We start from the raw sequence: 18,738 nt of genomic DNA, 5'->3' as shown, positions 1-18,738 counted from the left end.
CGAAGTCAAAGGGCCTCCAGTGAGCCCCAGAAGAGCCGTGTGAGCTCAAGCAACGTAAGGTGAAGTAGGAAGAAGAGCACCTGGGCGGCGCGATGCCCAGAGTGGATCAGGAAACAAAAAGGACCTTGAACTGAAGTGGTGTAGAGTGGAGGGTGTGAAAGATGGAGGAGAAGAGGTTGAGGGTGGAGTTGAAGAGATATTTGAATGTGGGTGTGGGTGCGAAGAGGGAGCAGCTGCCTCACGATTCCACCCAATCGAGCCACTCACAAGTTCCTCGTAAGCCCAAATGGAAGGAGCCAGGGCAGGCTGCCTTCCACTTTTAACCAGGGCCTTTGGCTTGGGTTGGAGCACGGTGCGTTGCAAAAGAAATGGCGACTCCACGGCGACCTGTGGTGTGCTCGAATGCTCCCCATAGCTGTCATTTTCATGAGCCCAAACGGCCAAGTCTTTGAGGAGTAGGTATTTGATCACTCCCTTTTTGCACGTATTTTGATTTTCAACTTACTCAATAGCAAAGCCCACGTACATGACTACAAGAAGCATTCAAACACCTCACCCCAAACTTCAAAGTTACTGTTCCTTTTGCAACCCTCTGTGACATCAAAAATTAGTAGGCACAAGACGATTACAGCAAGAACAACTCTGGTGTGATCACAGAAAAAATCAATTCACTATAATCGACTTATTTGTGTTTCGATTGGTAGCTAATTTCCTGCCTCCCTCATTGGCACGGGGTGACCGAAAAAATATCAACCCCAAAGTCTGGTGCCAAAGTGGCGCGCAACACGGAATACAGCGATGAAGCAGCACACGGCAAATCATCATGTGGAGACCTACGCAATGGAAGAATTGAAATACTCTGCCACCTATTGTGTGTCTAGGGGGCATTTGAATAAATCGCTACCTTGAAAACTTGAATATTTGACCTCGGAGGAGGATGGCCACAGAAAGCAGCCAGAACCCCATGCTTCGTATTGAAGCTGATGTTCCTTCTGCGACCCAGTGTAAGCTCTCTTGTCCATGTTCTAGGCGACCCGCATCTCCATGTCGAGAATTCCCAGCGTCTCATCGTCCTCAAGCTTCCAATGCATCCAGTGCCAGAATGGAAAACGCATGAGGGTGTCTCTCGTGCTCCCGCCTCTCTTGGCATCTTCAGTCCATTGCCGATAGGTCTTCCTGATGCCCTGGCGACGCAGGGTCAAAATGTCATGGAATATCCTGTAGCGGTCCTCTAGTCCGATGTTTACCAGACCGTTTCCTCGAATGCCGCTATGTGTCGACCGAATTCCAGCAGCAGAGAGCTCCCTTGAAGTTCTTATGTCGATTGCATGGTCGCCTCCAGGGAAATTCCAGCGAGGAACTCCACAAGTCTCACCGCGGCAGGCTGGGGTAATGGAGGTAGTCGTTTGCGACTTCACGAGAAGCATGCTGATTCGCTCTTCGAGCTTCTGCTTTTCCTCCTGATCAGTTTGTGTTGCCACTGCGATTTTGAGCTCCGCAATTTCACGCAGCCTTGCGCTACGTTCGCAAGCAATCACATGGATACTGTTGACCATGATGATCCAAGCAGCCGTCTTTGCGACCAGCGATGACAGTCCTATGCCCTCGTTCTCCGTGTTGTACCTCCACACGGTTTTTTCCCTCTGATAGGTCCACGTGACTCTCATGTTGTCGGCACATTCGGTAAGAAACTCGTCAACCTCCTCCAAGTACCAGAGTGGAACGTAATAGAGGAACGCCCAGATCTCACGCCGCTCATTCACGGACTGACCAGGGAAGCCATATAAGCGCCACAAGACCAGGAGCTTGTTGCTGATACTTGAGTGAGATAATGTAGTCTTGAGAAGCACCTCGTCGCGTTTTCTGCATCTGCCCCTGACGTAAACTCGAAGATCGTTCAGACAGCGCTTGCTCGTGGCAAATACGTCGGCCCTCAGCACCTTTAGCCACTGCAGATGATCTTTCGCAGACTGTCCAGGAAAAAGCTTGCCATCTTTGACCGTTGTTCCCTGTGGAATCGGCTCAAGGGGGAAAATAGTGCTAGAACGCACGTATTGCTCCTTGATAATATGGTGGTATATGTGCGGGTGATTTCCGAGTTCGGATGGTAAGTTTTTCGAGTCGAACGGCGCTGCGAGCGCGTAGACTGCCATTTTCAGCTCCAGAGGCAATGCCTGGTAGAGGTTGGCAAGATTCTCAAAGTTCGGTCGCCGCATATCCGGGGAGAGGTGGAATTCGGTTCCGATTCTGAGGATCTCTCTCTTCTTCTCCGCAGCCATCGCCTCGTAATGTTGTCTCAACGCCTGAACAGTTAGCAAAGGTCCGTGGAAAAAATCGGGAGGCTGAAGATATCAGGCCCCTACAGAAATGAACTCCAGCAATCGGGTATACTCTCGTACTAGTGGATCATCTTGCGCGGCACTTGGCAGCTTTGGCTTTTCGAACTCCTGCTGTATATTTCGGTCCATTGAGACTGCAAGCGACCTGCCCAGGGGGTCGTGAGGGGGCGTTTGAAAATCCTGCTGTGTGCCCGAGTCCGCCAAACGTAGAATTGTGGGGTGCCTTTGCGGAGAATACGGTTCCTGCAAATGGTGAGCTCAGATCACGATATCCATGAGGTGAGAGTACGGGTAAGATGTGGAGGCAAAATACGCCCCAGCGACAATGGAATCGTCGATGGAGGGGTGAGGATGGGCATTCAAATGACAGAAGTTGGAAAATGAGCCAAAGGCTCATCATGTGGGGATCGTGGAGGGGCTTTGAGAGTTGAGAGAGAATGGCAATTGGCTGGGCAATGCTTACAGTAGAGCCATAAAATCTCAACCAAGGAGAGAACTTGATCGCCAGCACACGTGCAAGCTGTGTGCACTTCTCTGGGGGATTTGAAGACTGGTAGAGGGCGACCTGGTCTGGCTCGAAGATCGAGGAATAGCCGGTCCTCGCAACAAGATGATGGTAGATGTGCAGCAAGAGCGTGGCCGCTCAAATGCGAAGGTGAGGCTTGCACAGCGGCATGACGTGGTCGCGATGAGATGAGTGGAGACCCACCAGTTTGGTAGCTGAAGATTGAGGAAGGCGGAAGGTGAGGACAGAGCCCATACGAGGATGGAAAGGTGAGGTGTGTGTTGTTCGGTCGAGGTAGCTTCTCCTTCGGTGCCTGCCTAGAGTCTCGCTACCACCTCAACAACGTCCTGGCCCGACGAATTCAACTTACTCCGCACCTGACGCGTGCTATGATTCTAACGGGGGCCAAGTCGTCTTTGCAGCGGATTCTCAACGTCGCCTCGCCTATGTGAAAGCTTGACCAAAGGTAGCCAGCAATTCTTTCAAATGCACCTTGAGTAGTTAGCAATTTTTATAGGGTGCGACACCAGAGGGACCCGTTTGGCGTTCTGGTCAATGCCGTGATAATGAGCCTCAAATAATTGTCCTTGGGAGTTCCATTACTTACAAATTGTCGCAGGCAATTTTTCTCTATGGACCAACGGTCATTTAAGTCCGAACCGTCGGGCGCCGGCAAGATAGGGGACACTCCTGGTCAGCTAGCCAAACCAGTCCAAGGCAAAGAAGTTTCGACACTGCTCCCCTGGGAAACACACCTCAGATCGGATTTATCAAGCCACATTAGACAAAACATGACATCTTGATCCATCAACGCCGAAGAAGCCACTACCATTTCAATTAAGATGCCAACGCCGTCCGCTCCTCCAACTTCCTACGCCATGCGTCTCCTGTGAATCTAAGGTAGACAACTCCCAGGATGCAGCTGAATGTCAAAATCGACAATCCCGTAAAGCACCAGCCATAGCCCATGGCCTCAATGAGCGGCTGGATCACCACAGCTGCGACTGCGCCCCCAACGTTCCGCATCATCTGGCCGAGCGCAACAAGACTGGCACCATACCTTGGGTAGCACTCAGTCTGATAACTGGTTGTTGTTACAAAGACCCAAGTCATACCGAATGCAGCTGTCAAGCGTTAGCTTTTCTGATCCAAGGACAATGGTATGGAGCGAAAAGGTTGTGAGAGGGCCACAAGAGCTTAAGCATTACTCACCAACGGCGGAAGCAACCATAACAGCAGCAGGATGAACTTTGTGCTCACAAAACCAGCCAAACATTAGCATTCCAGCTGCGGCGAGCGCGTAGCCGAACGTCTGCAATATTATGCGGCTTTCTGGGGGCACCTTTCCAGTCGGACTGGCCTTCATGGCACGGGCACGCCACCAGTCAGATACCTTACCGCTGGCGAGAGATCCGAGTATCATCGATATGCCTACTCCCAGTCAGCTCATGTAGTGAAGGGCATGGAAGTCAAGACTAGCCTGGGCAAAGGTAGGCATAACCAGCTTCAGCTTCAGTGTAGCCGTACAAGGTTTTCCACATGCGTGTGAAGCTGACCAGAATGCAGTATAGCGCTGCAAATTGAATCGCGCCGCTTGCGGTGATGATGAGATTCGGCACATAACACAGCAGCGTGAATGATAGCTTGAGGCTGGGTTTCTGCGGTCGTTTGACCGAGGGATCCACAGTGGGGCGCTGGAAGAAGGGAGGGATACTCCATCGTCCAGACTTGGTCACAGAAGCTTCACCGTTACCTACCAGGCCTCGCAGCGTTTCTGGGAGACAAACGACGATCAAGATGTAAACGACAAAGGTACCGATGGCGAGGAAGCCAAAAGACCAACGCCAGCGCTCTGGAGCGGCGAACTGTCCACCTATTAGAGGACCCAACACAGGCCCAAGTTGCGGTCCAAGGAAGAAGATGGAGAGAGCGGACGCGCGCTTGCTGGGCTCGACAATGTCGGCGACTGTGCCAGCTCCGACGGATGCCACCGCGCTGGAACCGACTGCCTGGAGAATGCGAAGGACGAAGAGCGCGCCAACGTTGGCGGGGACGACGGCGAGAATCACATTCGCCAGGATGAATATTGCGAGAGAGACGAGGTAGACAGGACGGCGACCCTTGTGGTCGGCGAAGGCGGCCCATGCAAGAGGCTGTGGGAAAAGTGTGAGCCACGCGGTTGCGGTGCAGAAGAGAGAGGGTCACCCACGGATACGGCGAAAAATGCCATGTAAACTGAAACAGAGGCATTGATCACGTCGTCCTCAGTGTGGAATATACTCGAAAATAGCGGGATGGCTGGAAGATACACTGCTCCAGCAAGTGGACCGAAGAACCCAGCGCTGGTAACTGATAGTAGGATCAAGCGTTTGGTGGATTTTGAGAAGGCCGAATATGGAGGTGTTTTTTCTTCCATCACCTTCTCCTGAGTTGGAGTCGGGATGCCTTGCTCGACTTGATTGGCGTCGGATTGACCCATGACAGATAGATAAGAGAGAAGGTTGACACGCAAGCACGTGCGTCGACGAGACAGAGCATCAAAAGAGACTTTATATCAAAAGGGAATTTTGGAAAGACTAGAAACCGCAGGACGCTGACATGAGTAGAGGTCGCAAACCGCACCACCACATGCCCACAAGGAGTCTTCGGGCAACTACACAGCCTTACGCAGTGAGGTCAAACAAACGATGCATGAAATTACCGTGATTGGCCCGGATGGCTTTCAAGAATAGTACCTGAAGGTCGTATTCTCCATTTTGCCTACGCAGAGTGCAAACGTGAGATGCCCTGCATGCGCGTCTTCTTGATCCTGGTGGCATTCGACCAAGCGATATTGTCTTTGGAGACTGTCGAGAGGATTTGTTTGTCCACCAACCGCAGTGCCGCAATAGAGCTTTTGGCTGACCAAAGTCGTATGAGAAAACGTGCTCACCATTGTCTTGTTGGACGTCACTCTGGGGCCAAAAAGATGGAGAGGAAGACTGCGGAATACCATTAGCGACTATAGACCAGGCATCGACGGCTATAGGAACGGCGACCAATGATGGTACACCGCCACTATGCAGGTCAGCCATCGTAGGCACGGGGAGTTGTTTTTGGAAGATGATACAGAGCGCCAAGGAGAGGAGCCTTCTCCGCAAGGATCACTGTGTTGTCCAAGCCTCCCGGCGGGGGCTGGGTTCCTGACCTGCACCCGACAACACCACCTCCCCGACTTTCTCTGTTCACCACCTTACTCTTGCCCACGGCAATCCCAAGTCCACACTGTGCCTCAGCCAAGAATCGCGCCCAAGGCAACCAGCTTCCTCTTTCTTGCTCACACCATTCTTCATCAGCCTGCTGCTCAAACGTCAGCTCGCTTCCTCGACATCGGCAATTCTCCATCACCTTTTGCTGAGCTTTCGCCGCCTTCACCGTCGGATTGGTATCCCTTGCCATGGACACAAGGTCACTGCTGATGGTCCATTGGAAATCCGCCCAATGGCGTTCTTGGAACGCAAAAGTCTCGCCATGAGGATGGCGCTGGCGGCGACGACCACCATATTCGTTGATCTAGATTTCGGAATCTCAGTGCGCCAACGGCTTGACGCTACAGAACGGGAGGTGGAAGGTAGGTAGGGCTGCAGCAAAAGCAACTATCCGCCCAGCCACTGCCGGGCTTCCAACACTCCGGCGCTGCGTTTTCTCTCCAGGATACCAATGGCCCCGTTCGTTACACGTACTAGGGTGCTTCGCAGACCCCAGCCACTCCATCTGGATCTTTGCCCAACGATTTCTCCACAAGCAAGTTAAGTCAAAGATTAAACAGGGAGTCGCGTGACACAAGCACCGCACCGGGCAGCAAGAAACTATCCACTCAGCCCTGGCTTTCGACATGCCGTTTGACGTCACGAAGAAAAGATTCATTAGGTTCCGTTGACTGCCTCCGAACGAACACACCCTCAGAAAGCCTGATATTCGCCTGCGCCATAGAAAATACCGAATCAAACGTCATTGGCTCATAAGCTCCTACTCCATCCTTTCGAATTTTACCCGCAGCAACATGGGATACAACGGCCCAGCCTGCATTTCCTGTTAGCGCTTACGCTCGGCTAGACATTTACCAGGAGCTTACAGGAGTCATTCTTCGCGTCCAGGTAGGATCAATGGACCAGCGCAAATTTTTGAGCAGGAGAGCCAACGTGATGCGGCCCTCGAACAGAGCAAATTTCTGCCCCAGACAAGCTCGGCGCCCGCCATGGAACGCAATAAAGCCTGCTTTGCTGTTTGCATTGCGGTACAGGGAGCTGATCTCGTCATTGGTGGTACCCCACCGCTCAGGCTTGAATTCGTCTGCGTCTTCGCCCCAGAAAACCTTGTCTCTACCTGTCGAATAGGCATTGTACCCCACGTACGTGTCTTTGGGGATTGGAATGTTGCCTCCGAGGACGACGGGTTCCGTGGTCTTCCGGTTGATCAGCTGAGAGATCGGAGGATACATTCTGAGAACCTCGTAAAGGACCGATGTAAAGTATGGCACATCCTGCAGAGGGGTCCCGTGGTCCTCAGCCTGAAGGATCTCTCTGCGTAGACGAGCCTGGGCTTCTAGATGCTCGCCAAGGAGAAAGATGGTCGATACCAACAACAACTGCGGGTTCTCGTGCCCGGCAAGGAATACGCTGATCATGTTGTGGCGGAACTGCTTCTCAGTCAAGGTCCCCGTCCGGTAAGCCTCGACAATGCGGCAGCCAAGCGATTCATTGGCATGCTCGTGGCAATCATGTTGATGGCTTTGGAGGACCGTATCGCAGAGCTCAGTGGTGAAGTTTTTGACGAGGACTCTTGCACGCTGACGGCTCGGCACGTTGAACAGGTCCAGAAACGGGAAGTTGAGGAAAAGCGGTTTGAAGATTTCGCGCTTCACTCCAAGTTGGAATCGATGAAGAGGAGCGTTCGGGGACTGCAGAGTCTTGAAAGTGGCGTCCAGCAGCCCTTCTGACAACGTCGCTAGCGTAAATCGTTGGAATAGTGGAGGGACGACGACGCTTTGTGTCGTTGAAATCTTTTGTTCCTCGAGGATCAGCTGCACCAAGAGTTGCGCATTCTTCACAATCGGTTCAGGCTTGAAGTCCGCCTGCAAACCAGGTCGAATCACAGAACGATACAGCCGCCAGTTTGCGCCATGGGACGAGATGATATTGTCGCCAGTGTACTCAGCGAGCACGCTGTAAGGAATCTTCTTCTGGTTGCCGCTCTTGGCGTAAATATCCTCGAACTTGAAGACCTCAGCGACGTATTTCGGGCGCTGCACAAGGATATTCCAGCGGGCTCCGAAGAATATCTTGACAGCACCGTACTTGCGCAGTGGCTCTTCCAGGTACTCTCGGTAAAGCGTAGCTTGATCGACGTCTCGGAACAGGGGGATCAGCGTGTAGTAGAAAGGAATGGTGGGGATGTTTTTCGGAAAGTCGCTCGGCGGTAACAGAAAAGCCCATGCCAGGAAAATAGCGAGAGCTGCAAAAGCAGCAAAGACCAGAACAAGCGACGAAATCATTTTGGATGCCACCTTCAGGCAAGTGCAATCAAGCCGCGCAGAACATTATTATCGAGGCTCACTGGAAGGGCAGTCGTTCAATACTCGCGAGCACGTCGAGTCGCCGCAACACGAGGTCGGGAAGATAACACCAAATTTAGAGTGGTATAACGCGAGAATCTTGGCAATGATGGGCGGTGCTGGGGATGTTTCGTAGTGGTGGAGTTGGCGGCCGTATGGTTGGTACCCCCCTTTGCATGCGCGCCAAGCCCGGCTAACATCTTCGGCCAGCCAGCAGTACCTACTTCCAGCTACCTTCCTTACGTGCGCCCCCCGGATCCACGATAGTCAATCTCACTAATTCTCACGCTGTGTGGACCTGTTTGATTGATACCAGAACAACCGTGCTCTCATGCACCAGGACCCGATCCATCGGTCAACGCCATGTCGACTTTTTCCACCTCTCACGCCCTCCTGCATAGGGACAGGAGTAGGGGTTACAACTCGCATTGTCAGCATCAACTGAGCCTCAGTCGGTCTTTCCGGCTCAGTGACCTATTTCGAACTCGTCCTCAAGCTTTGGCCCCCTTCGCTGGCTGCTACCTTCGTCGATGACTGCGTGCGGCGCTGTCTTGAAGTTGTCGTTCGAGCAGGGCAGTGCCAGCAAACCATTGTGAGCTCGTTGCAGAGCCCAGGCGACATCCTTCGTTGCATCCGACTTCAGTCTTCCAGCGCCGATTGTCATCTCTTCTACATGGTATAAAAGTTGGCTCCTGAACCGTGGTCGAAGGCCTCATCATCTCCCCAACAGCCCGTCGCCATTTACTTAGCAGAGAATCAGCCTCAAATATTCTCACTGGTCCTTTTGTTTTATTCTTAATCATGTTTTCCCTCAACAGCGGTTCTTCGGTGTACCACAAGGTCCAGTGCCTATACTGGAGGCACGAGGATGGGACTCTACTTTCAGCCGAAGGCAGGAATTCCGCAAACATCAAAAAGGCATGGCCAAGCATTCAACGCCACGTGGTAGATACCGCGCAACCACACGACCAAGTTGGGCTACCATCCGGCAAGACTGTCACTTCCAAGCGCGTCGATGCATGCTCCCTAGACAGTTTTCACATCCTGGACGACGAGGCACTATGGTCCCTCGAGATGCGGTATCCCGAGAGCAATCTCATCTTGGGATTGTTCAGTATCCGCTCAGACTTCGAGGCGACCAGCAACCACCTTCTGACTTGGGCCGAGTTTTTTGTTTTGTCAGAGACTCGCCTTCCTCCTCCTCCTGAGTCTATGGTCTCTCGCAGCGCCATCAGGACTACGCGCCTCATCACAGACATCTTCAATCGCAAATTGCGTAACATTGCTCCAAACGATCAGTGGTACAATGCCGGTCGCAGTCACTTTGAGGAGCGTATCTTGGATTTCGTTGCCCGGGGATTGCCCATCGAGCTTTGCCTTCCAGCGTTCCCTTGCAAGTCGCCAAATCCGGAAAAAACAAGTGGAGCGTACCCTGACAGGGCAGAGTTTCTCGCCTTGTCGACCCTGAGGGATTTCACAAGAGCTGTCGCCGATGTTTACAAGCCGGGTGCTACGTTGTTGATTGTAAGCGACGGCCATGTGTTCTCTGATCTGCGTAAGTAAACCCTACAAATATCGCTCATGTTGTAGTCTGACATGGTCTCACAGTGGGAGTGCGTGACGAAAATGTCGACATGTATGGCGAAGCCTTGAAACAAATGCATCGCCGCGCGAGTGCGGCCGGTGAAGATTTCTCCAGCATCCAGTTCACCTCATTGACCGAAATCTTCTTCGGCAACAAGGATGTGAACGCGAGCTTTAATCCCGAGTGGATTGAATCAATGCAACTCGAACACCCAGTCGAATCAACAATCTCGGACGAGGCTGAGCTCTGCCGCAAGCTTATGATGACTGTGGGCCAAATCGACGAGTCCGCGCTCGTTGAAATGATTGCTGCCAAAGACGTGTCCACCTTGAAGCTATATCGTGGACTGTTGAAATTCATGTCGGACGATTTGGCACACAACAAGAGCTTCGCAAGCAAGGGCTCCAACCAGCGGAAAAGGATCATCTCTCGCGTCGCCAAAGTGATGATCATTGTAAGTACACCTCAAAACTTTGCTGGTCCGCAATCCCACTGACTGCTTCTAGCGCAATTACGCGTACTCAAACTTGGTCGAGCTCCTTTTCCCCTCACACATTCGCCTCTCAATCCATGCGCACGATAACTCTGGCCCAAAGTTTGCCATTCGCTTGTTCCCCAAGCACTCAGTCCGCGTGGTCGAGGACCTCGACTCTTGCGGCGCCCAAGTCTCCCTCGACGAGTATCACACGCCAACCGCGTGGCACAACTGCCTTGTCTACGTTGACGGCGAGGCGGCGCCATATCTGGTCAAGGCGCGAGCGGCGCACAAGGCGATTGCAGACGGCTCGTTTGAGGGGCAGTGGGTCGAGACCGAGACTGGCGGGCACTGGGCTTTGACGCGAAAACGAAAAATTGAGGTGGCGACGCTTGATGCAGTTGCGCTGCTGCCGCCCGTCGACAACGAAAAGACAGGAACTACCTTGGTCCAAGTCAGTGAGATTGCGACGGGTGGTCGCTCGCCCCCCATGTTTCCACACAAGAATCGGGCAATGTCGATTGTTTGATCCTGGGGCACGACATTGGAGAGTAAATCGGCGGTTTGATTGAACTTCAGGGGCATTCATTGGGCATATTTTCGGATAGTTGGACATGTGCTGGATTTTTTGCTTGGATTATTCACACTACCTCGATTCGCTGGAGTTTTGGAGCGTCAACAAATTTCATGGCCGGCAACTTCTACTTTCACCCTGTGCCCCTTTCCGCTCGCGTTGATGTGACACAAAGCCACACCCGCACTTCACCCCTTGCATCGCGAAAGTTTCCCTGGCGTCTCTTCTCTCTCACGCCTTACCTTCTGTTGTCACTATCGCGCTTTCCTTGTCTCCTTGTATCTTCAAGCGCCTTCCCCCTCGCGCTTACTTGGTACTCTAGACAGGAGCGACTCTCTCACCAATCATCTCGCCTTGCTCGCCTCCGCAACATACGCGAACGGATCCCAGCTCCCATCATTGCGCCACTCATATTCCATGTCTTCCGCGACACTCCTCGCCACAGCGCCTCCGTAGAGCCTGGCCACAAACCCCAGGAGCATATCGATGCCCGCGGAGACCCCGCCCGACGTCCACACCTTCCCGTCCTCTGTCCATCGCGCATTGCGCTCCCACCGCGGGCCCTCCGGTCGCAACGCCGTCGTTTCGTCCCACGACTTCTTGTTCGTCGTTACGCGTCGCCCATCAAGCACGCCTGCCCGCGCTGCGATGCCTGCCCCGGTGCACACTGTTAGCAGGTAGTCGAGACGCGGGAATGTCGACGCGACAAAGGATATCGTGGAGTTGAGGTCGGGGGCACGCGTGCCGGGACCTCCAGGTACAATCAACGCGTCGATTTGCGCAGGTGGATCGTCGAGGCTATGGGTCGGCTCGATGGCGACGAACGCGCTGCTGTTGAATGGGTTCATGGATGCAGCTCGTGTTGCCGTTGATACAGAGTCGAGTGGCCCGTTGGAGGAAGAATTTGACCAAGATGATGCGGTTGATGCGGTTGAGATGTAAGAAACGGTGATATGGTATGACCTTGCGAGGTGACTGAGGACTTCGAGGGGCCCAATAACGTCGAGTGCGTCAAAGGCCGGAAAGAGCAGAATCGAAAAGTGTACTGGTGGGAACACAGGCTCAAGAGGGGTTTGGTCTGTCTAATTTGTCAGAAGGGCATCGACTGTGAGTGACTGGCAATCAGCCAGGAAAATTTCGATTTGGCAAGGCCGTTTGGCAGAAAATGAAGTTTCAAAATATACTCACCACAAGAATCTCTCTCATCTTTTCTTTCCAAGGGAAACGCCATGCTGGAGACCAACAATGACAACAGAAGCAAGAACAACATCTTTCCTAGGAGATCAGCCGCTGGCAATCAATTGAAGCTACCTTCAGTCCAATACACTGACACTTTAAGTACTCTGTTGCTAGTTCTACTGCTGACATGCAAATATTTGTCTCCAAGTGACCTGCAGGTACAGAGGTCACACATCAATTGCCGCTCTGCTCTTTTCAGCGTCAGCCTTCAAAAGCACGCATTCCTTGGCCGTCGCCTCTGCAATTACACACCAAAATCCTCACCTGATAGGGATTAAATCCCAGCTTTCCATCACACAACCACCCACTCATTCATCCGAACACACATCTACACGTGGAGAATTGTTGATTAGGCGACAGCAGTCTGGTCCTCCAACTTCCACTACCAATTTCTGAGTGGAGTACAATATGCTCTCAATTTTTCTCTTGGTCGACTGCACCAATCAAGCGCGAGCATCTGGTACCACAGCCAAGCCCTCAGGCTTGGGAATTCGCATTTTGAGTGGGATTGAGCACATTTTGCTGATGCTGTCAATGATGCCCTTTCAAGCCAACACGACATCGACGCTGTTGGCAACATATGTTTATTGCGACTACTTCGGCTGCGATCCGTCTTCCCGAGTCTCTTGTGAGACTGAGGATAGCTTTGATGACGGAGACGTCGAGGTAGACTATTGTGAGACTGCAAGACGGCAAAAAGGGCCAAGGACAAAAGTCTAACGAAAAAGACGTGTGTTGAACGAGGACCATGCTTCTCTTATGTTGGTGAGATTGTTGATGTTGCAGAGGATGGTCCTACATGATCTCCAGGACGCTGACATTCATTAGGATCAAGCGGGCAACCTCGGGGTCACGGCGTACTGGAATTTCCGACGACTTGGAACTTCTGCATCTTTCCACATCCCCTGCGAAACCATCTAGAATCGACTTCCTTGAACAACCATTGGTAAATATCACCTGGCTAGATGCATTATCAAATGAGAAAGCTTCAATAAGATGGACGGGACGTTCTCCGATCCCGCGACATTGCGAAATGCAAGCTGTCAATCTCGAGGCAAAAGATTTGCATCTAATATATGCAGAAGATAGGTGGTGAGAGGTCTTCCGGACCGGTAATACAATATGTCCGCTTCTGCTGATGTTTTTTGGTGTGCAGACTTTCGGGTGTTCGGGACTGGCGTGTCCATGCCACAGACCAAAACGCCGCATTTGCGATCGCCATTTTGACTGCCGTCTTAGGAAGTTGCTGGTTACCCCTTTTGGTGCTTCAAGAACCCTGACTATCAACCCTGAACATCTGAAGCGGAGGAGAGCCCCTTGCCCGGGCCGTGGGCTGCATGTCTTCTGTGGGGAAGAAGGCCAGCGTTACCTTGAATGGACCTCACCACCTTCCCAAACGACTAACTCGTCAGCCTTGATACCTGCAAAGAGATGCTGGTACGACACACTTCCAATTTGCCCTCCGCAGACATTGAAGAACTGCCGTTTCAGTCGTTCGGTGTACACGTGGCTCACCGGCGAAGTTGTTGGTGTTTGACCCACTTGCTGGCGGATTGTGTGTTTTCTGGAAGCCACAACCATCATGGTGAGCGCCACAAGCTCGAAGCGATGCCAAACCAAACATATCTTGCCGCGTATCCAGATGTCGCCAGACTCGGTGGTTCTGCGGCTGTGGCTGCGGCGGCCTGCCTTGACGCACACTCTTTCCAAGAGAGAAGCGAGCGTTGGTGCAAATTGTCCGACACCAAGACGAGTGGGAAATTTCAAATCATCATCAGATTGCGAGAGACGGTTTGCCACTGTCAATAAGGTGATGAGACCCGCAAAAAAGAGAAGAGAGTTGGGCGGCGCAGGCAGGTGGCGGCTGCATGATGTTTAGGAGCGGGTGACGGACAGCTTTTCGAAGAAGCTTCGATGCGGCCCGGATGCAGGTCGGTGAGCCGATCCGACTGTCGATCCCGTGGTAAGCGGCGTCTCAGGTCACTGTCGGATCATACCACCTCAGCTGGCAAACGTTGAGCGTTCAGAAGAAGGGGGTCAACAGGGGGCAGAGACGCGCGCCCAAGAACGACCGCGAATTCGTCCGAAGCTCTCACGGTTCGGCTCAACCGCCCAAGTCTCGGGAGTGGACGATTTCGCGGCTCTTGAGGCGGCAAACACGACTCGTGACCTGCGGCGCGAACCCAATGTGCCCCCTGAAATCCCCTTTTGGGCGGACAGCCTGGACCCTTCCATCTCCTTATTCTTCATTCCGCCAAGATAAGGCTTCGGTTTTCATGATCCACGTGCTAACCCAGCAGGTAGTGACGACGGCGCTAACCACGGAAAAGATCTTGATTCGTCGTCCTTACCCATATCCACCAGAGCTCGAGCTCAAGCTCTGCTGCGAATATGCTGCACGACAGCACAGTCAGCCCTCTGGCTCGAATTGGGATGTTTCCCGTGCCACTCCTCCAACGGTGTGCCAAAATGGATTCTCATAGCATTATCAATGGGCCCACTGCCCGGGCTCAGCACTGGCGTTGGAATCATCGTAAATACTGCGCCGTCCTACCTTCTGGGAGCTCCATCTCCCTCACCACCCTCGAGACCATTTCCTCCTGCCGCCATGTCTACCTCCACCGCCTACACCAACGCTCCTCGTTTCGAGTCCGAGCCTGCGGACCCTACGCCTCTGGCTCAGCCCCTCAAGTTCGAGTTCTCGGGTGTCACCGCTAAGAACCGCTTCCTTAAGGCTCCTCTCACTGAGCGTATCTCGTCCTGGGACTTCAAGGATGTTGCGGCCCGCGGTATCCCCTCCGAGACCCTGATCAACCTCTACAGGAGATGGGGCGAGGGTGGCTACGGAGTCATCGTCACCGGCAACACCTTCTTCGAGCCTGAGCACCTTGAGGCTGCGGGTAACCCCATCATCCCCAAGGACGCTCCCTTCGAGGGTCCCCGCTTCGAGGCTTTCAAGAAGATGGCCGAGGTCTCCAAGAAGGAGGGCTCTCTCATCCTGACCCAGGTCAGCCACGCTGGTCGCCAGGTTTGGTAAGTAGTATCAAGTAAGAAATGGCTTGCAGCAAAATCTAACGTTCACGACAGGGATGCCATCCAGCCCAACCCCATCTCTGCCAGTGATGTCCAGATTGAGAAACAGGTCATGGGCATGAACTTCGGCAAGCCCCGTCCTGCCACCCAGGAGGACATTGACGGCATCATCGAGGGCTACGCTCACACCGCCGAGTACTGCCAGAAGGCCGGCTACAGCGGTATCCAGGTCCACTCCGCTCACGGCTACCTGCTCGCTCAGTTCCTCAACCCCACCACCAACAAGCGTACCGACAAGTACGGCGGCTCCATTGAGAACCGCGCCCGCATCCTCTCCGAGATTGCTGCCGCCGTCCGCGCGCGCACCGGCCCCGGCTTCGTCATGGGCATCAAGATCAACTCCACCGAGTTCCAGGACAACCAGTTCGCGGCCGAGGAGGCCAAGAAGCTCTGCGAAGTCCTTGAGGGCGCCACCTACGACTTTGTCGAGCTCTCTGGTGGCTCGTACGAGGACCTTGGTTTCCTCCACAACAAGCGCGACTCGACCAAGAAGCGCGAGGCCTACTTCCTCGAGTTTGCCCAGCTCATCGCTCCCAACTTTAACAAGACCAAGACCTACCTCGTCGGTGGTCTCCGCACCGTCGGTGCCATGGTCAAGTGCCTGGACATCGTCGACGCCGTCGCTGTCGGCCGTCCTGCTTGCCAGGAGTCCGACTTCGCCAAGAAGATCCTCTCTGGCGAGATCAAGTCCGCCATCATCCAGAAGGGTGACCCTGGTGACTACCTCATGAACACCATTGCTGCCGGTAAGTGACCCCTGAATTCAGGCGAAAGTATTTGAAACAGCAGCTGACTCGCTCCCTCCTAGGTATGCACATGAAGCAGATTGGCAAGGACGAGATCTCCGCCGACCTCAGCGCCGAGGAGCACTTCCAGCACTTCGTCCAGGACGTTGGTGCTTGGGGTGCTGACCAGGCCAACAACCCCGACCTCAACAAGTACGGCTGGCCCGAGTATTCGGGCAAGGTCGAGCACTTCTCCAACTAAAATACCCGCTTGACTCTGCAAAAACGAGTTTAAGCATGTTGTTTTTCTGCGCGGCATTTTTTGGGCATTTGACGGAATCATTCATGATACTCCATAGAGCATGATGGCGAAGAGAAAAAAGATAGACTAATAATAGAGGAATGACGAAGCCAAACCAAACAAACTTCCAAACCATTACGCATGTGAAATGTCAAATGACGGGCTCCACTGCCTCCATGGCCTCCATGGACTCGGCGGTCTCCGCGGAACATCCCAAAAATAGGCAGAGAGGGGAGAAAAAAATTGAAGCAACCCCACCTGCACCGTTGAAGACTGAAGTTACCCCTCCCGCCCCTCCTGCCGATCCCGTTCGGTACCACCACCAACTGCTGGTCCCAACATGGTGAACATCCCGCGATGCGCAGATCTCAATACTTCTCGCTTCCTTCCGAGCTCCCCGTCCGCGTTCGGGACGAGCGGGCGGCTCGCTTCGGGGCGACGTCCGCGACCAAAACACCCCCTGAATCATGCCAGAACCAGGGGCAAAACAGGCAACGATTGTCGCAACACCAAGACGCATTCTTCGCCACGCACCGCTGCTTTTGATTGACCCAAGAAATTTCATCACACGTCCCGTATCTTGCAGCGTAAGCCGCGGCTGCCCTCCCACGGCACGGGGCCGAACAGCTCAAAGGCCGGATCAATGTCGTCGGCCGTGGTGTCGAACAGCTCGAGGCCGGGCAGGCGGCGGAAGAGGTTGGCGCAGAGGACGAAGAGCTCGCGCTTGGCCAGCTCGAGCCCGATGCAGGAGCGCGCGCCCTTGCTGAAGGGCACGAAGCAGCGCTCCATGCGCGCCCGCTGCGGCGAGCCGGCCGCCGCGCCTCCCGCCTCGGGGAGCCATCGCTCGGGCCGGAAGGCTCGCGGGTCCGGTCCGAACGCCTCCGCGTCCCAGAGCATGTCTTTCAGGCTCATTGACATGACGGTGCCGGGTGGGAAGCAAAAGGTTCGTTGGTATTGCTGCTGCTGCTTTTCACCCTTTTCGTCTGCTGTTGTGGTCGGGTACATCATGGCTTCGTGCGGGTTGACGCGTGGCAAGCGGCCAAGGACGCCAGGTATGAGACGCATCGCCTCGCGGACGCAGGCGTTTAGATAAGGGAGCTTTTCAGCATTGCGATAGGGGATGAGGGCGGCGGGGTGTGGAAGCTCTGCTTCGGCTTCGCGGAGCTCCGTGAGCAGCGGCTCGAGGAAGCGTGACGGCGGCTCCCGCAGAATCTCGAAGACAAAGACAATGAAGATGTTGGACATGGAGTCAACACCTGCGGCCAACATCGCGTGCGCTTCATTGGAAATGCGGGCCGGCGTACGCTCCTCAGGTGGGAGCTGTGGTGAGTCCTTTAGGAAACTCATCAAGGAGTCGTGTTGTGAGGGCGCGGAGAATTCGCCCTTTTCGCCTTCCACACTCTCATCTTTCCCAGACTTGCGCCCAAAAGCGGCTTCCCGTTCGGCATCGGTCAACTTGCGTGGGTCCAGTATGAGATGAGTGTCGTTAAAGACGTCGTCAGGGGCCTCTGTCAGGATGGGGGTCATCCACATGGGGAGCCGCTTGAACAAGGCAACAAGTAATCCCGATTGGCGAGTCCAGTGCATCAGACTTGTGGCGGAGAGGAGGGAAATCTGGAAGCGGTGTCCCATGTCCGGCTCCGAGAGGTAATTTCTTGACTGGCCCAATGCGAAATGAGAGATAATGTCCATGGCAAAGGCTTTGAGTGCCGAAGTCATGCGGACCACTTCGCCAGTCTTGCGGGCAACGCTAAGCCGCTCGATGAGTTTGTCGAAAGTGGCATGCACGTGTGGTTCATAGCGGTCAAGTGCTTTGCTGGAGAAGAACTTGTTCATAGCATTGCGGCGGAGACGATGGTGATTAGCCTCCATGGTTCCAAAGGCGGCAGGCGAGTCCGAAAATGACAGCTTGTACATGAATGGGTCCTTGTTTATTTTCGAGTTGTGACTGAAGAGCACATCGAAATAATTGGGATCTCGAATGTGGACCTCGTTGGGGCGGATGCGGACGACGGGACCTAGACATCGAGCAGTGAGAACCTGCTGTATATCTCAACGCCTCTGTGTGACTTGCCATATATGTCGTGCATCTCCTCATATTTGAGATAGTAACGACCTCTTCTGACACAATTGTACCAAGCTTCATAGAGCCCTGTAATTGCTGCCAGCTTCGGACCTGGAATGCTGGCGATTGGATGGAGGGTGATTCTGTAAACCGCAACTCCGGTGACCCATAAAAGAATAAGTGCCGTTCCATAGGCAAGTGATGGAAACAAAAATTCGTAGATGGCCATTTTTACTTGATTCGG

At 53.7% G+C, this 18,738-nt stretch overlaps 8 protein-coding genes across 8 annotated transcripts; 2 read left to right on the top strand and 6 right to left on the bottom strand.

Annotated features, from left to right (window-relative positions):
* Positions 1-755: 755 nt before the first annotated feature.
* Positions 756-2,582, bottom strand: BKA78DRAFT_137009 (uncharacterized protein; the record flags this gene model as incomplete). The annotated part of the gene is made up of 2 exons (XM_066882695.1): positions 756-2,303; positions 2,364-2,582. Coding segments are annotated over 2 exons (1,497 nt in total), but the record flags the coding sequence as incomplete, so codon positions are not given.
* Positions 2,583-3,400: 818 nt separating this feature from the next.
* Positions 3,401-5,821, bottom strand: BKA78DRAFT_314629 (major facilitator superfamily domain-containing protein). Its single transcript, XM_066888481.1, has 4 exons — positions 5,054-5,821; positions 4,325-4,997; positions 4,057-4,275; positions 3,401-3,968 (listed from the first exon to the last, which is right to left on the bottom strand). The coding sequence occupies exons 1-4, from the start codon at positions 5,321-5,323 to the stop codon at positions 3,682-3,684; spliced, it is 1,449 nt and encodes a 482-aa protein (XP_066744441.1). The 5' UTR covers positions 5,324-5,821; the 3' UTR covers positions 3,401-3,681.
* A 1,031-nt stretch (positions 5,822-6,852) lies between these two features.
* On the bottom strand, positions 6,853-8,377 carry BKA78DRAFT_331529 (Dit2 protein; the record flags this gene model as incomplete). Its single annotated transcript, XM_066889887.1, has 2 exons — positions 6,853-6,906; positions 6,959-8,377. 2 exons carry the CDS (start codon positions 8,375-8,377, stop codon positions 6,853-6,855), a joined length of 1,473 nt encoding a protein of 490 aa, XP_066744440.1.
* A 728-nt stretch (positions 8,378-9,105) lies between these two features.
* Positions 9,106-11,221, top strand: BKA78DRAFT_136823 (Pyoverdine/dityrosine biosynthesis protein-domain-containing protein). The gene is made up of 3 exons (XM_066882693.1): positions 9,106-9,992; positions 10,046-10,476; positions 10,529-11,221. The coding sequence occupies exons 1-3, from the start codon at positions 9,239-9,241 to the stop codon at positions 11,024-11,026; spliced, it is 1,683 nt and encodes a 560-aa protein (XP_066744439.1). The 5' UTR covers positions 9,106-9,238; the 3' UTR covers positions 11,027-11,221.
* Positions 11,222-11,264: 43 nt separating this feature from the next.
* Positions 11,265-12,688, bottom strand: BKA78DRAFT_136873 (class I glutamine amidotransferase-like protein). The gene is made up of 3 exons (XM_066882694.1): positions 12,575-12,688; positions 12,260-12,496; positions 11,265-12,153 (listed from the first exon to the last, which is right to left on the bottom strand). Exons 2-3 carry the CDS (start codon positions 12,275-12,277, stop codon positions 11,416-11,418), a joined length of 756 nt encoding a protein of 251 aa, XP_066744438.1. The 5' UTR covers positions 12,278-12,496; positions 12,575-12,688; the 3' UTR covers positions 11,265-11,415.
* Positions 12,575-13,698, bottom strand: BKA78DRAFT_314626 (uncharacterized protein). Its single transcript, XM_066888480.1, has 3 exons — positions 13,467-13,698; positions 13,139-13,402; positions 12,575-13,075 (listed from the first exon to the last, which is right to left on the bottom strand). The coding sequence occupies exons 1-3, from the start codon at positions 13,530-13,532 to the stop codon at positions 12,842-12,844; spliced, it is 564 nt and encodes a 187-aa protein (XP_066744437.1). The 5' UTR covers positions 13,533-13,698; the 3' UTR covers positions 12,575-12,841.
* Positions 13,699-14,918: 1,220 nt separating this feature from the next.
* BKA78DRAFT_295658 (uncharacterized protein) lies at positions 14,919-16,390 on the top strand (the record flags this gene model as incomplete). Its single annotated transcript, XM_066886510.1, has 3 exons — positions 14,919-15,343; positions 15,398-16,149; positions 16,212-16,390. 3 exons carry the CDS (start codon positions 14,919-14,921, stop codon positions 16,388-16,390), a joined length of 1,356 nt encoding a protein of 451 aa, XP_066744436.1.
* Positions 16,391-16,586: 196 nt separating this feature from the next.
* On the bottom strand, positions 16,587-18,723 carry BKA78DRAFT_343733 (cytochrome P450; the record flags this gene model as incomplete). The annotated part of the gene is made up of 2 exons (XM_066890432.1): positions 16,587-18,447; positions 18,606-18,723. The coding sequence occupies 2 exons, from the start codon at positions 18,721-18,723 to the stop codon at positions 16,994-16,996; spliced, it is 1,572 nt and encodes a 523-aa protein (XP_066744435.1). The 3' UTR covers positions 16,587-16,993.
* Positions 18,724-18,738: the final 15 nt, after the last annotated feature.

The sequence above is a fragment of the Phyllosticta capitalensis genome, assembly GCF_038381095.1.
Source record: "Phyllosticta capitalensis strain CBS 128856 chromosome Unknown BKA78scaffold_5, whole genome shotgun sequence".
NCBI lineage: Eukaryota > Fungi > Ascomycota > Dothideomycetes > Botryosphaeriales > Phyllostictaceae > Phyllosticta > Phyllosticta capitalensis.
The sequence above is the reverse complement of the archived record's forward strand: the minus strand, read 5'-3'. Positions and strand labels throughout refer to the sequence as shown.